At 45.3% G+C, this 13,728-nt stretch overlaps 2 protein-coding genes across 3 annotated transcripts in view; one reads left to right on the top strand and one right to left on the bottom strand.

Annotated features, from left to right (window-relative positions):
• Nucleotides 1-13,728, top strand: part of RPL36 (ribosomal protein L36) — a 343,666-nt gene that overhangs the window by 127,485 nt on the left and 202,453 nt on the right. The window lies entirely within an intron of this gene.
• Nucleotides 1-13,728, bottom strand: part of ARHGEF18 (Rho/Rac guanine nucleotide exchange factor 18) — a 63,977-nt gene that overhangs the window by 2,137 nt on the left and 48,112 nt on the right. For both annotated transcript variants that reach the window (XM_083366106.1, XM_083366107.1), the window contains 11 exons: nt 13,433-13,509; nt 12,051-12,229; nt 10,016-10,107; nt 9,093-9,275; nt 8,586-8,711; nt 7,351-7,475; nt 4,637-4,699; nt 3,884-3,931; nt 2,836-3,279; nt 985-1,321; nt 42-158 (listed from right to left, as the gene is read on the bottom strand). In XM_083366106.1, coding sequence (XP_083222232.1) covers nt 42-158; nt 985-1,321; nt 2,836-3,279; nt 3,884-3,931; nt 4,637-4,699; nt 7,351-7,475; nt 8,586-8,711; nt 9,093-9,275; nt 10,016-10,107; nt 12,051-12,229; nt 13,433-13,509 — 1,791 coding nt within the window. The remainder of the gene's footprint in view (nt 1-41; nt 159-984; nt 1,322-2,835; nt 3,280-3,883; nt 3,932-4,636; nt 4,700-7,350; nt 7,476-8,585; nt 8,712-9,092; nt 9,276-10,015; nt 10,108-12,050; nt 12,230-13,432; nt 13,510-13,728) is intronic.

Raw genomic sequence — 13,728 nt, forward strand, 5'->3', positions numbered from 1 at the left:
ATAGATCAGCTACCCCAGATCAGCTTGTCAGTGTATTTTACCTGGAAGGAAGGCAACGTTCTGGCTATGGAGATAGACCGGACTTGCGGAACGTCTGTTTCGAGACTGAGATTCTTCCTTGGTAACCATCTTGGAAACTGAGAACGGCCTCACATCACCTAATGTTCCAAATAGAAATGAAAAAGAGAAAAATTCAGCTGATCTATGAGAGTAAAGGAATCACTGGGCATTAAATCCTATATAGCTCTTGTCAACTAAGTAAGACTCCTTTGTCAACAATAACTAATTTTAATAAACGCAGGTCGAGAGAGATCCATAAAATGTATTAAGGCAGAATCTTGATTGCTTTGGTTTGGGGGTACCGGATCATGATCTGAACCCAGCCATTATTATTTGTATGTCCTACTTTTGATTATGATATTAGGAGCGCTATAACTAATATTCAAGAAACTGGTCAGGGTAAACCATGGTTTATTGCAGAGAAAAACATCAGTTTTGCAACTATGAACGATAATGTTTTAAACTTCTAGCAGCCTCACGGAACATGGTGGCTTAATATCTAATTTGTGTGAAAGAAATCTGTCCCGTTCCCAGTCACCTCAGACTCACCCACAGAATTGGCACAAAACACATTCAAAAGAGGAGCAAATTTTTGCCACAAAAAAACCTGTCTATCCACCCAGAGCATACATTATTTTACAGTTCACAGAATAACAAAGGCAGAACATTTGAGTGGGCTAGTAGATTTTCCTCATCCGACCATTTCCGGAATTTCCTTCTCTGCATATAAAGTTGGGGATTGAAGTTCTAGCACAACAGGAAGGTAAATGGCTGAGGAAGACTACAACAGATATTGAGGAAATTCAACAAATGGAACACCGCTATTCAGGACTTCTATCTAGGTTTCAGTACCACCAGTGGCTCCTAGCCTACCACCATCATGGCTCCTAGCCTATCTCTGTCCGAGGGTCCTCTACAACTTACTTGAACTTTCAGTCCTGTGGGAGGTCACCTTGACAGCCTTTCCACCTTTTTCCTTGCTGCCCTTGGTCAGAATGGCCAGCTTGGTGGGGATCTGCTGCTGCACAGCTGGCTGTTTTTGGCTCTGGTTGGTGGTACTCAACAAGTGGATGGGCACCTCATTCTTCAGGACCAGAATGGGGCGGCCTCCCTCCAATGCAGCACTGTCCTTTCGCACCAATTCTCCTCGCTCCAGGCATTCCATCCCAGATATGCTGGCTCGTCCACCTGGCTTTGTAGGCAGCGTGGTTCCTTCCACACCATCTCCATTGAAGCTGACAGTGTGGCTCAGGGCATGCGCCTGGGAAAAATGGAAGATATTGGTCATTTCCCTCTTAGAGCAGGGATGTCAAACTCGCAACGTCACGTGACGCGACGTACTGCGTCTTTTTTGCCATTGCCGGCAATGGGGTGGGCACGGTTTTGCTATGATGCATCCGGCCCGTGGGCCGGCAGTTTGACACCCCTGCTCTAGAGGAATCAAACTTCTAAGATCAGGTTCTTGAAGGTAAGCGTGGAAAGAAGTGGGAGTGGCAGCAGATTATCAATGCTCAAGTTTACTTTTCAAAACTCCCAGTCTACAACAGTGCCCTATTACAGCAAAGTATAGAATGTACAAGTTTTATTGACAGATTCTATAATATTTATTTATTTATTATTTAAATTTATATACCACCCTATTCCCGTAGGACTCAGGGCGGTTTACAGGGAAAATTAAAATACATAGTATACAAATTAAAATCAATTAAAACTATTAATTAAATCACAGTCCCTGAAGTTAAACTAAAACCCAATTGAATTAAATTAAATTAAAACCTCTCAGTCTGGGCCAAACAGCTCGAAGTACCAGGTTTTCAAGTCCCGGCGAAATGAGTGAAGGTCGGGGGCAGTCCTGAGTTCCGTGGGAAGTTGGTTCCATAGGGCCGGCGCGCCCACAGAGAACGCCCTTCCCCTGGGAATAACACGCTGGCATTCCTTAACCGGCGGTACCCTGAGAAGGCCCTCCCTGTGGGAGCGCACAGGACGATGGGAAGTTGATGCAATAGCAGTAGCACCTAGACTTATATACTGCTTCACAGTGCTTTATAGCACTCTTTAAGTGGTTTACAAATATCTGCCTATTGCCCCCCAACAATCTGGGTCTTCATTTTACCAACCTCGGAAGGATGGAAGGCAAAGTCAACCTACAGCCAGTGAGGACTGAACTCCTGGCAGTGGGCTGAATTAGCCCAAAATACTGCATTATAAGCATTGCGCCACCAGGGATCTCCTGGTTACTAATGCTTCTAATTATTAGAGACAATAAATGCAGCTTCCTTATACAGGTAGTCCTCAACTTCCAACCACAATTGGGACCAGAATTGCCATTGCTAAGCAAGGTGATTGTTAACTGGGTTGTGCCTGATTTCATGACTTTTTTGCCATGGTTGTTAAGGGAATCACTGCAGTAGTTCATGCAGTCATTAAGTAAATCCAACTTCCCCCATTGACTTTGCTTGTCAGAAGCTGGGAAGGTTGCAAATAGTAATCGTATGAACCCAGTATGCTGCAACTGTTGTAAATAGATACAAGTCAGTTTTTGCACTGCTGCTGTAACTTCAGATGGTTGCTAAAAGTATGGTTGTAAATCGAGGGCTACCTGTATCTTTCCAAAAGGCCAGGGGTCTTCAAACTTGGCCCTTTAATGACTTGTGGACTTCAACTCCCAGAATTCCTCAGCCAGGCAGGCTGGCTGAGGAATTCTGGGAGTTGAAGTCCACAAGTCATAAAAGGGCCAAGTTTGAAGACCCCTACAATAGGCATTCCAGCACTCACTTGGCCTGTCTCAGGCGAGAAGGCACCCGAGACTAGATGCGGCTTCTTCAGCTTGCGCAGCTGTTCCAGACGTTCACGCTCCTTCTCAACGGCTCGCTGGGATTCCCGCAGCCTCTCCAAGTCATGCTGGTAGGCCTCTCGTTGCCGTTCCAGCTCCTCCCGTTCTTGGTTCAGGCGCTCCATTAGCTGCCGTGCCTCCTCCTCTCGATCCTGTAACTGGTTCTTCTCCACCTCCATCTGCCGCCGCTGGCGGTCACAGTCTCGTTCCCAGCGCTGCTGCTCAGTCTTCAACTGGCTCTGCAACTTCTGCACATTGGCCAGTTCCTCCCGCTGCTTCTCAAAATTGCGCTGTCTCTCCTGTTCCAGCAGCAAATTCCCTCGCGTGGATTGCAGCCGGAACTGCTTCTGCAACTCAATGTAGCTGTCTTGCTGGGCCGTCACTGCCTAAGAAGGGGGGGAGGGGAAAGGTGCACCCCTGAGCTTTCCCCATCAAAAAACTAGGAGAAGGGAAAACCCGCAGGTCGGGTGCCAAGAGTTACAGTTCTGTGGACATGCTCCAAGAGAGATAGCTTTAACTTTGTCCCCTTAACGCTCCAGCAGAAAGTTTAGCTCCTCCACACTTACTTATCATAATTCTCCCTCCAGAAAATGAATTGCAAGTAACAAAACACTTGTAAGTAAAAAATATAATCATTGTTCTTATTTAAAACAAAAGGGCAGTTAATGGTGACAGCCCTAGGGAAGGAGGTAAAGGAATAACGAGTTCAGGAATAAACAAAAATCTTAAGCCTCTCGCTTGATTTTCAGAATTGTGAAGATTTTTTTTTAAAAAAAAACACGGTCATGTCATACAAGACACTAAATAGATCTGAAGAGTTTTTAATGAAGGCTAGACTGGAAAAGGTACTTTCTTCTCCCTCCCTCTTCAAAACTTCAAAACTTCTCCACTCAGGTCTTATTATTCTGCTAGGCTTTCTTGCTCCACCAACCAAATCATAAAAGCCCCCAAACTGAAGGGTAGTGGTGGGAAAGGACAGTAGCACGTTACCTGGAGACTAAGCAGCAATTGCAAGAGTGTCTGTATTCTCTGAACAAGCTGAGGGAAAACACAAAGAGGAGGGTGTTACTGAACATCCGTCTTCATGAGCTCGGCCATTCATGCAACCCAAGTATCATTAACCAACAACTTATTCTACACACCAGGAGGCCCTAAATAGGCCCAAGCAGGTTAAGTTTCTTCCATCAGAACCCCAGTCCCTCCTCCCCACCCCCCCTCTCTGCCCCTCCTTCTCGAAATCCACTTTGGGATGAACACAACTGCTCTGCAAAATGTAACTATGCTGTCATATCAATGGCTGGGGAAAAACAAATGTTTGTTTGGGCGCATGATTTTAAAATACACATCAGAAACACCCCAAATCCCAGAACTTGCACACGAGTTACAATTTCTAATGTATCAGAAAAGAATAAATATTAAATAAATTGAAACGGATCTGTCTTTAATTTAATTAACTGTATTTAATGCTTTTAGAGTCTTTTGGAGTGGACAGCCTAATAATAACAGTAATAATAATAATAATAATAATAATAATAATAATAATAATAATAATAATAATGATGATGATGATGATGATGATGATGATGATGCAACTAAATAAAATCACATTTGGGGTTTGACCTGGCTTTGCCCATTCTCTGGAATAAGGCAGTTAGCATAGCAAAGACCCAAAGCAGCCCGCAAACTGAAAAAAGCATCGCTCTCCTGCTCTCCGCCATCACAGAGAAAATAATTAGCCCATACCTCTGATTCAGTCCCCAGCAGTGGCTGCAAGCTGCTATGATGTTCCATTCTTGTGTTACTGACCTGACGGGGGAAAACAGAGAAGCTGGGTTCACATCACATACCAAACTAAGCTAAAATAGGGTCGACAACTCTGTGGTTCAGCCCACTGTAGAAAAACCAGCCATTATCTTTGCGTGCTTTGGGAGCAGAACTGTTTCATTAAGTCATAACATACAGTACTTGATTGTTCAGGCACATTATGTGAACACGGGAACTGGGTTTGTATTCAATGCATTGTTCAGCCAAACACGTTAAGACCAAAAGGTTTGCAAGGGAGGGCTTATATCTGTAGTGGTGAACCTATGGCACGCGTGCTACAGGTGGCGCACAGAGCCCTCTCTGTGGGCACGTGCGCTGTCGCCCCAGTCCTAGGCCTTCAGTTGGGTTTTATAAAACCTTTTCGCTTTAGGCCTTCACTGCTATGTGCAAAAAAAAAAAAAAAAAAGTTCAATCAATTTCAACTTCCCGGGAAAAAAAAGATCTCGCAAAGTTGGAATTGATTGATTGAACTTTTTAGTCCCACCCAGTCTGCCATTACCACCGCAGCCACGCCCACCCAATGGGCCATGCCCACCCAGCACCCGATGATACATAAGTGGGGTTTGGATTGCAGTTAGGGCACCCAGTCTCTAAAAGGTTCGCCATCACTGGCTTATATCATTCCCCAATAGCAGCCTGTACAGTTCCAAAGACTTTTAAACGTTCCAGCGTCTGCCCATCTTATTTGCTCTTTCATAGTTCTGTAAAACAGGAAATACTGTAAGATACTGGCTGGCCAAAGCCATTGTAGTAAGTTGGACAGTGGACTGGGAATGTGAAGGAATCCTTTCCAGACTTCAAAGCAAGAGATACAGATTTGCTGAAAGGTAAGGGGAGCAACATAATATGTCTTTCTGAGGACAGCAGCTGGACTTAAAGTGAAAACATCAGAAAAGGCGTGGCCATGTCGTTTGTTCCTTTTTTATTGTGGCAAAGCCCACAAAAAGATCTTAAGCGAATCAAAATACTCAGTAACCCAAGCAGAAAAAACAAGCGCCTACAACAAATATAAGGTCTGTAATAGCCACAATGTTAGGACAGACAAGCAGAAGGGTATCAAGAGTGCATTCATGAGTATCAGTGGCAGTCAGGAGACACAATGAAAACTCACAACACATGAACAGACTCAATCGTGGGTTTCAGCTGAAAAACTATGAGCATTCTAGATCAAGCTAAATCCAAAAATGCTAGGGAATTTCTGGAAAGTTGACATTTAGACAAATCTGCCACGAACAGGCAAGTAGAGATGAACCACATTTACATACCATTCAAAAGAGAATGTAAATGCTACGAACAAAACAAGCAGAGTGGAACAGAATCCTTTCCAACAACCAACACCCAAGTAAGCAGGGATTAACACCACACAAACAATGGAACAGAAAACAGTATCATGATCAAGAAACTACTAAGGGGAAAGAAAACATAGTCCCACCAACACTGGTGGGGAAAGCTACTGTATATAAACAGGGAGCAAACCCCAGACTCCCTAGCAATAATGATGTTATCTACTCAGGTAATAAAACATCTGCAAGCAAACAACTAAACTCACAGAGCACCAAGGACTCCATAGGATAAAAGTCTGCAGTGTGCACGAGAGTTATATAAATACGTTCATTTCATTCCAATGTATGTGCCTTTCAGATTTTTCCAACGGCTAAAGGGCAGGCAGGAAAATCCTGATGTTTTTCAAACTGAGATAAAAACTGAGCTAAGGTTCTACATTTAGGCAGGAAAAATCAAATGCACAGGTATAGTATAGGTGGTACCTTGCTCAATAGTAGTAACTGTGAGAGGGATCTCGGAGTCCTAGTAGACAATCACTTCAATATGAGCCAGCAGTGTGCTGCAGCTGCCAAAAAAGCCAACACAGTGCTAGGCTGCATTAACAGAGGGATAGAATCAAGATCACGTGAAGTACTAATACCACTTTACAATGCTTTGGTAAGGCCACACCTGGAATACTGCATCCAGTTTTGGTCACCACGATGTAAAAAAGATGTCGAGACTCTAGAAAAGGTACAGAGAAGAGCAACAAAGATGATTAGGGGGCTGGAGGCTAAAACATATAGGGAACGGTTGCTGGAATTGGGTATGTGTAGTTTAATGAAGAGAAGCGTGAGGGGTGGTGACATGATAGCAGTGTTCCGATATCTCAGGGGCTGCCACAAAGAAGAGGGAGTCAAGCTATTCTCCAAAGCACCTGAAAGCAGGACAAGAAGCAACGGATGGAAACTAGTCAAGGAGAGAAGCAACCTAGAACTAAGGAGAAACTTCCTGACAGTTAGAACAATTAACCAGTGGAACAACCTGCCTCCAGAAGTGGTGAATGCTCCAACACTGGAAGTTTTTAAGAAGAGACTGGACAGCCATTTGCCTGAAATGGTATAGGGTTTCCTGCCTGAGCAGGGGGTTGGACTAGATGACCTCCAAGGTCCCTTCCAACTTTACATTATATTATTATTATTATTATTATTATTATTATTATTATTATTATTATTATTATTATTATTATTATTATTATTATTATTATTATTATTGCGTGGGAAAAAGAAGTTCACAGCCATCACTATTCCCAATACTCTTCCAACAAGGTCAGGGAATAAATACAGAGACTTTGAGCAAATTCCACCTACCAAACACGGCCCTTCCTCTCCAGCAGATGGGAGTTCTTGTTGCGCTTGCTCTGAATGGGCTGGGTTGCCTTGCTGATCTGGCACCCATTGCTCTCCACCACAGACTTTCTTCTTGAAGCTACCAGCTGGAAAATAAAAGGCAACCATTGGCATACAGATGGTCCAAACTCTGTTGGAAAAGCTTTCATTAGCTCTAACCTACAGATGTGTTTAGACTGCAAGATTCCGAATTCCCGATATTTCAAGACTCTTATTTTCTCTCTGTTTTTAACCTATTTGCCCCGAGTTACATAAATAAATCTAAGACCCATGGAAATTTTTTATTTTTTTTATTTTTTATTTTATTTTAATTCCATTTATATCCCGCCCTTCTCTGAAGACTCAGGGCGGCTTACAAGCTTAGCAGTAAATTAAACTCTCTTTGTTTTTATACTTTACGTATCTTTTATATTTGTGCTTTTATTGTATTGTAAACCACCCCGTGTCGTTTGGATGATGAGATGGGTTGCATATAACATTTAATTAGGGGAACAAAAGACCACTGCAAGATAATTCAACACTGATGGAGCTCCTGCAGAGACTGAAACAGGACAAGCTAGGCCAGGGGTAGGCAACCTTGGCTCTTTTATGACTCGTGGACTTCAACTCCCAGAATTCCTGAGCTAGCATGGCTGGCTCAGGAATTCTGGGAGTTGAAGTCCACGAGTCATAAAAGAGCCAAGGTTGCTTAGCCCTGAGCTAGGCTCACCAAGTAGGCAGGATTGAAGACATTTCCATACAATGGCATTCTGTCTGCAGTGGGAGCAGTAATCACAGGTCACTCATTCCTTTATCACAGGGGTGTCAAACTCAATTTCATTGAGGGCCGCATCAGCATTGCGGTTGCCTTTAGGGGGCCGGGTAGGAGTGGCCTACTGGGTAGGCGTGGCCTACTGGGAGGGCATGACTAGAGTGCGTATGGCCTACTAGGTGGGCGTGGCCAGCTCTACATCATTCGCATCATTCGCTTATGGGGGCCTGGGCAGGAGTGGGACAGATCTGAGGGTCTCTGGCAGAAGGAGGGTCTCTGGGCCAGGGCCAAGGCAGTGGGGGCTGTTCCCTCACTGTTTCCAGGATGGCTTCTCAGGGCCACATGAAACCACTTCGCGGGCCAGATCTGGCCCCCGGGCCTTGTGTTTGACATGTCTGCTTTATCAGATCTCATGCTCCTTCCTCCGTTCCTCCTTTTCACAGACCTGTTGTGGCACTGTCGTATCCTCCGAAAGTCTCAGCTCGCCTCAGCAACCCAGGCCCACTGGAATCTTCAGGACGAGAGCTTGCACTGGCCAGCTGGGTGAAGATCAGCTTCTGAAGGCTCTCCACTAGAAGAGAGCAGCCAGGAAGGCAGTTGAATATGAAAAAGAGGAGGAGATGTTTACTGCTATGAACAAACAGATTAATCATGTTCTCCACTAGACATGCTGATGAATGCCCAGGTCATGGGATCGCCTTCCGCAAACCTTCTGACAAGCAAAATCAACGGGGAAGCCGGATTCACTTAACAACCATGTTACTAACTTAACAACGGCAGTGATTCACTTAACAGTTGTGGTGAGGCAAAGTGGGGCAAAATTAATTTTACAACTCTCTTGCTTAGCAACGGAGGGTTTGGGCTCCGTTGTGATCATACGTCAAGGACTTCCCGTATTACGTGGTCCTATCGTTTAATATCTTTCCTGTTCTTTCATCCCCAGCGCACCCACCTTCTATCACTGCCTGCTTGAGGATGGATTCCCCCTGTAGGCTCTCCGGGGAATCCAGTCTGTTGCGGAAGCGGGAGGCAGCAGGCAGGTCCTCAAAACCATTCATATCTGCCATCTCCTGGTAGATCAGCTGCTTCTCATATAGACTTTGCACGATCCGATCATCTGTCATGCTCAAACGCACTAGAGGGTGGAGGAGGAGAAGGGAAGAGACAGCTCAGTGTCATTACGCTTGGATGGCGGCTCCTGCAACAACAGCAAGCCCAGCCACCCATTCTTGAGGCGTTTTTTGCAAGATGACAAAGAGAAAGGCAGTCCCCAATTTACAACCACAATTATGACCAAAAGTGGTTAAGTGAGTTGTGTCCAATTTTATGACTTTTTGCCATGGTTGTTAAGTGCATCACTGCATTTATTATTCTGTAAGCCCTCAGAGTTGCCTCCGACAGTGAGATGACTGGTACCTAAATTTAATCAATAAATAAAATCACACAGTCGTTAAGCGAATCCAGTTTCCCCAATTGCTTGCTGGATACCAACTGGGAAGGTTGGAAATGGCAATCATGTGACCCTGGACACTGCAACTATTCTTAATATACGCTGGTTGCCAAGTGCCCAAATTTTTTTCAGTGACCATGGGGATACCGTGATGATCGTAAGGGTGAGAACCAGTTGTGCCCCGTTTTTCAGTCCCGTTGTAATTTTGCTCACTATATGAATGGTTGTAAGTCGAGGACTACCTCTAGTGCTTTTACGGATGAGTTCACAACCAAAGGGTCCAATAGTAACTTCCCTGATCTTCCTCTTCCTCTAAGGGACTGCACATTTTTCAAGGAAGGAAAGAACAAGTCCCCAAAACCAGGCAAGCCCACCCTCGTGTGCACCTCTTATAATGTACAGTTTTGCAAGACGAGAGCCTTTACCTTGGAATTCTTTCAATTTTGCAGTTCTCACTTCAGCCTGCTTTTTTTCCTCTTCTGGATCGGCAAGGACACTATTCTCTTCATCAGGACAACTGCAAAGAAATATAAACCACTGAAGTCCTGGTCAAAAATGGGCCCAATGTCATAATTAGCTGGAAAGGAGACTCTTTTTCACAAACCCAATTTTGCACCTACCGTATATACTTGAGTATAAGCCGACTCGAGTATAAGCCGAGACCCCCATTTTCACCCCCAAAAACTGGAAAAAGTTCGTGACTCAAGTATAAGCCGATCCGCCGTTCTGCAAGCCTCCGCCGCCAGCAGAGGCTCGATCCGCCATTTTGCAAGCCTGAATACACAGGAATACCCTGTGTGGCCGCGGCTCTCGGGGAAGCCCTGGCTGTCCGCTTCCTCGCTCCACGCTGCCATTCGGGCCCGCGCGTTCCCCAGGAAAATCGCAGCGCCCAGCAGGCAAGGAAACACGCCCGCTCCAGTCGCCCCCCCTTCCCTCAGGAGACGCGAAGCAAGTGACCGCCCGGAGCTTACCGAGGACTTGCGCGCGGCCGAGGCTTCGGTGCTTCCAGGATCGCGCGCACCTCTCCCAAGCCGCCGCCGTCCGGAGACCTGCCGAAGTTTGGGGAGGTTTGGGGAGGTGCGCGCGCACCTCCCCAAACCTCCCCAAACGTCAGCAGGTCTCCGGATCTCCGTGCCCTGCCTGCCTGCTTCTTTCCGCAGCGGAAAGAAGCAGGCAGGCAAGGCACGGAGATCCAGAGACCTGCCGAGGTTTGGGGAGGTTTGGGGAGGTGCCCAAACCTCCCCAAACGTCAGCAGGTCTCCGGATCTCCGTGCCTTGCCTGCCTGCTTCTTTCCGCAGCGGAAAGAAGCAGGCAGGCAAGGCACGGAGATCCAGAGACCTGCCGACGTTTGGGGAGGTTGGGGGAGGTGCCCAAACCTCCCCAAACGTCAGCAGGTCTCCGGATCTCCGTGACCTGCCTGCCTGCTTCTTTCCGCAGCAGAAAGAAGCAGGCAGGCAAGGCACGGAGATCCGGAGACCTGCCGACGTTTGGGGAGGTTTGGGGAGGTGCGCGCGCACCTCCCCAAACCTCCCCAAACTTCGGCAGGTGTCCGGACGGCGGTGGCTTGGGAGAGGTGCGCGCAATCCCGGAAGCACCAAAGCCTCGGCCACGCACAAGTCCTCGGTAAGTTTTTTTTGTTGACTGGAGTATAAGCCGAAGTGGAATTTTTCAGCCCAAAAAGTGGGCTGAAAAATTCGGCTTATACTCAAGTATATACGGTACTTGTCCCACCCAAAATTCGGGTGAGCAGAAAACCACCAAGATTAATCCAAACAAAACCGTATACAAGTAGTTCTCACTTACCAGCCATCCATTCGGCGACCATTTGAAGTTACGATGGTGTTGAAACAAGGAGGCTTAAAACCAACCCTCAAGAGTTCTGGCTATTACAGCACCCAGCTGTCCCATGATTGCAACTCAGGCATTTGGCAATCAGCTCACCACTTATCCTACAGGTGATGTGACCCCATTTGCAATCTTCCCTGCCAGCTTCCCAGAAGAAAAGTCAACGGGGAAGCCGGCAAGGAAGGTCGCAAGTCACGCCAGTAAATCATTTGCACCCTTCCTTGCCCAGGGGCAGGCCTTGTGGGCCATTTGCACAGCCTCCCCATCTGGCAACAGCCACTCCTGGCCCCACTGTGCCCATGCCATGCGCCTTTCCTGCCTGTCACAGGGCCTGTTTGCAAGCTACCCGGGTCTTAATTAGCAAGCAGAGATCCTCGCTTAATGATGACAACGGGGAGTATTGGGATTGTTGTTGCTGAGCAGCGCAGTCACCGGAAACTGTGCCTGACGGCCCCATTGCTTAGCAACAGAAATTCTGGCCCCAATTACTGTCATTAACCGAGGACTACTTTTATTTCCTTACGATGACAAAATAACAGGCATGGAAAGAGCCACTGATTCTGATACCAACTCAATACAGGAGGGAAACAGAACAACATGTTTTATATGCTCACTTTTCCACTGCCCTGCGAATTTGCGTCATCCAGATATTCCTTTCCTCCTTGGAATTGGTATGAATTTCATACATCTCTGGTCCTTTCTTGGAAGCAATGATTAAAAACATGGCTCGCTCCTCATTGGCGACTTCCCGGACTATCAGTTTTTGCAAGGAAATCACTGGTGGCTTTGAGTCCTGTGAAGCAAGATACATCATCATCATCATCATCATCATCATGTCCATCTAAGGCCATCATAAAAAGCAACAGCGATGGTTATTTCTTCTTTATACAGCACTTTGTACCTTTAAATCAGATTAATTTGGGAAAGAGCGGAAGGAACTAGGAAAAGTACCAACGCTTGACTCTGATTATCTCTGCCTAGCTGGGAAAGATCCTTTTCTGTCTGAAACCCCCGAGAGTTGCTGTTGGCTGGGTTGTACTGGGCAAGGGAGGCGAAGTCAGGTCAAATAGCTGGTTGTGTTTACAGTTGAAATCCTGAAGGATTGTTGCATAGAAGACAGAGTTGAGTGCGTCTTCAATGGAATGGCTTGCATTCACAAGTTGTGGGTGCTCCATCACTGGAGGTTTTTTAAGAAGAGATTGGTCAACCATTGGTCTGAAATTGGGGAGTTGGACTAGAAGATTCCAAGATCCCTTGTTATTTTATTATTCTTGATAGTTCTTCCACACAGGTTGTCTTTGTTTACCATAATCAGTTTGAAAGATGTGCGCGCACATACACGTGTGCACGCACGCACGCACACACACACACACACACACACACACACAGAGAGAGACATATGGACACACATAGAAGAATCCGGCTTGCTAATTTGGCTCCTTTAAGGAAATACAAAACGTATACAGTAAATGCAATTAAAAAAATCAGTATTTTGATTTAAGAGATGAAGAGGAAATTTACTGCACATCTGTCAATTAACATATGTGTAATTAATAATTGATACTAGTAAATAAATGAATATACTAAATAAATAGGACTGCAATACAATGGAAACCAGAGGCAATATTTTTTTTCTAATAAGAACTCAGCGTTGGTAAGCAAATTCAACAGTCATATTTAAAAACATATCAAAATATTCATTTTGATTGCATAATAATTAAGAGCATGCCATTTTGCTGATCAGCTCTCAAACAGTTGAGCTTTTTTGTACTAATGGGACATACCTAAAATAACCTACAGGAATTTACAAAAGCTGAAGCTAGTAATTAGGGGACTGAGGTTATGACATGGTGGTTTCCTAGAATTTTCTGGGCAGAGACCCAGTCAGACCAGAGTTTTTCACTGTAACTCAGATTTATTTGTTATTACAGAAACCACAGAAAGCTCCAGGTTTTCCACACCACCCTGCCTATCCTTAGCAGAGATAAATACGTACCAAAGATGCAAACATGTATTTCTGGTCTTTCTCTTGCAGTAGCAAAAGCACATCTGTCAGCAGAACAGCCAAAATATCTGCCAAAATTATTGGAAAAAGGGAAGTTGAAATCAAAATAATCCTTTCAAGTATAACAAGCAAAGATTTTTATATTCTATCAGCTAGCAAGGCACTAGTTCAGGGTCATTTGTTGCTGAATTTCTCCTTTTGGGGAATTAATCAGAATAGTTTCATTTAAGTCCAGCACTAATGCATTTATCTACACGCAATACGTAGCTTTTGTTGAGTACAGTTTT

Source organism: Vipera ursinii, assembly GCF_947247035.1.
Source record: "Vipera ursinii genome assembly, chromosome: 1".
In the NCBI taxonomy this organism is placed as follows: domain Eukaryota; kingdom Metazoa; phylum Chordata; class Lepidosauria; order Squamata; family Viperidae; genus Vipera; species Vipera ursinii.